Consider the following 1,651-nt stretch of genomic DNA (forward strand, 5'->3'; position numbering starts at 1 on the left):
CTTCCCCATTTGAGAGTGCAATAAAAGAGATGTGGTGATGGAAAAAAGAATTGGTATTTAAAGCCATTTCTAATTATAATTTTGCTACAAACTTGAAAGCATGATACTCTTCTGTTATGTGTACTTGGAAAATTTGGTGGTGTGTTTAAACATCCATACTAACAATAGGGGAAAAGTATCTTTCCAATGATTTTAATAGCTTGGTTAAGGACCAAAGAGAAGAAGACATCTGAGTTAAACGTTCCTTTCCATTTAGAAATAAATTCTGCTATATGGAATCCACAGATATTTCTTTGCTATTTTTATTTTGTTTTTTCATTTTAAAAGACTTGAATACTAGGCAAAGGGAGCAAGCACATAGTGTAACTTGGGGAAAAAATGTTTATTGAAGAATAAGGCTATTGAGAATGTAAAGTGGGAAGTGCTGTTTTATTTGGAAGAGAAAGAAAATGATTAGAATCAAGCAGAATAAGAAAACTTCTAATAAATGTAAAAAAACACTTAAGAGTAAAAGGTAAATTTAGTTTTCTCTTTTGAAGCTGAACTTATGTTAGAAGGCTAGGCAGCCATGGGGCTGAAGGCCAGATTAGCAGCTTGTTGCTAAGAACAATGTTTAAAAGACTTTTGATAACAAATGCTTTATTGCAAATGTGTCTAAGTGCAATTCTGTGGTAATTCGTATAGTTCATTTTTTCCTAGAAAAATTATAATACTATAATTAAGATACTGAAATATAGCTTTCTGTACTTTGCAGTTGACACTCACATACATAAGTATGTGTATTATATATTTAAAATAGGAAAGTAAAATGATTTTGAAAATTGCAGTCCTGAGATGCAATAATATTATCAGGGCTTTGAAATATCTTTGCATAAATGAACTCATTGATAAAGTTGGCAGTGATTCTGATAGGATGGCTTCACTTTTCCTCAGTTAGTAAGCAATAACATACTGTTATAGGAACCTGCCTGGAATGAGAACTTGAAAATTAAAAGATGTACTTTCCTGCACAGGGTTTGCAAATATAGACGTGAGTTTTATAAGAATGGAAAGTTTTTGTTTGTGGTCCTTGCCAAATTTTCCAGTCTGAATCAAAACCCTTATTCTAGTGGGCTGATTTTTCCGGGGGTAAAAGTCACCCTCTGATCTCTGTTTGTTTATGGTTTAAGAAATGTGGAAGAAGGAAATATTAAGCTTTTGATCACTTTGATTAGCTGGCTGTTTTTAAAATGTAGGAGATCTGAATCTCAATGTGGTAGCAATGGCTTTATCGGGTTATACGGATGAGAAGAACTCCCTTTGGAGAGAAATGTGCAGCACTCTACGATTACAGCTAAACAACCCGTATCTGTGTGTCATGTTTGCATTTCTGACAAGTGAAACAGGATCTTATGATGGAGTTTTGGTAAGCTAATTTCTGTTTCATGAGATCCTCCTTTGAATTAGATAGGAGTTTTTATCTTTGTTAAAAGTTTCAAATGTCTATTGCATAAAGACATTTTTTATATTTTGATGCATTTTTGTTATTTAAAATAAGACATCTTGAACCGTTTTTGAGCAGATGCTCTTCAGTGTGATTACCAACATAGTTAGTTAACTCATATCAAACTGAATTTGATTTTTATAGTTTTAATAATATAAGTTACAGATA

General features: G+C 32.3%; 1 protein-coding gene across 1 annotated transcript in view; it reads left to right on the forward strand.

The window, feature by feature from the left end:
- The window catches only part of MIOS (missing oocyte, meiosis regulator, homolog (Drosophila)), a 54,921-nt gene that overhangs the window by 36,502 nt on the left and 16,768 nt on the right, over positions 1–1,651 (forward strand). The window contains exon 6 of the mRNA XM_012647892.1: positions 1,236–1,405. Within this exon, the coding sequence (XP_012503346.1) occupies positions 1,236–1,405 (170 nt within the window). The remainder of the gene's footprint in view (positions 1–1,235; positions 1,406–1,651) is intronic.

This window comes from Propithecus coquereli, unplaced genomic scaffold, assembly GCF_000956105.1.
Source record: "Propithecus coquereli isolate 6110/MARCELLA unplaced genomic scaffold, Pcoq_1.0 Scaffold108, whole genome shotgun sequence".
Lineage (NCBI taxonomy): Eukaryota > Metazoa > Chordata > Mammalia > Primates > Indriidae > Propithecus > Propithecus coquereli.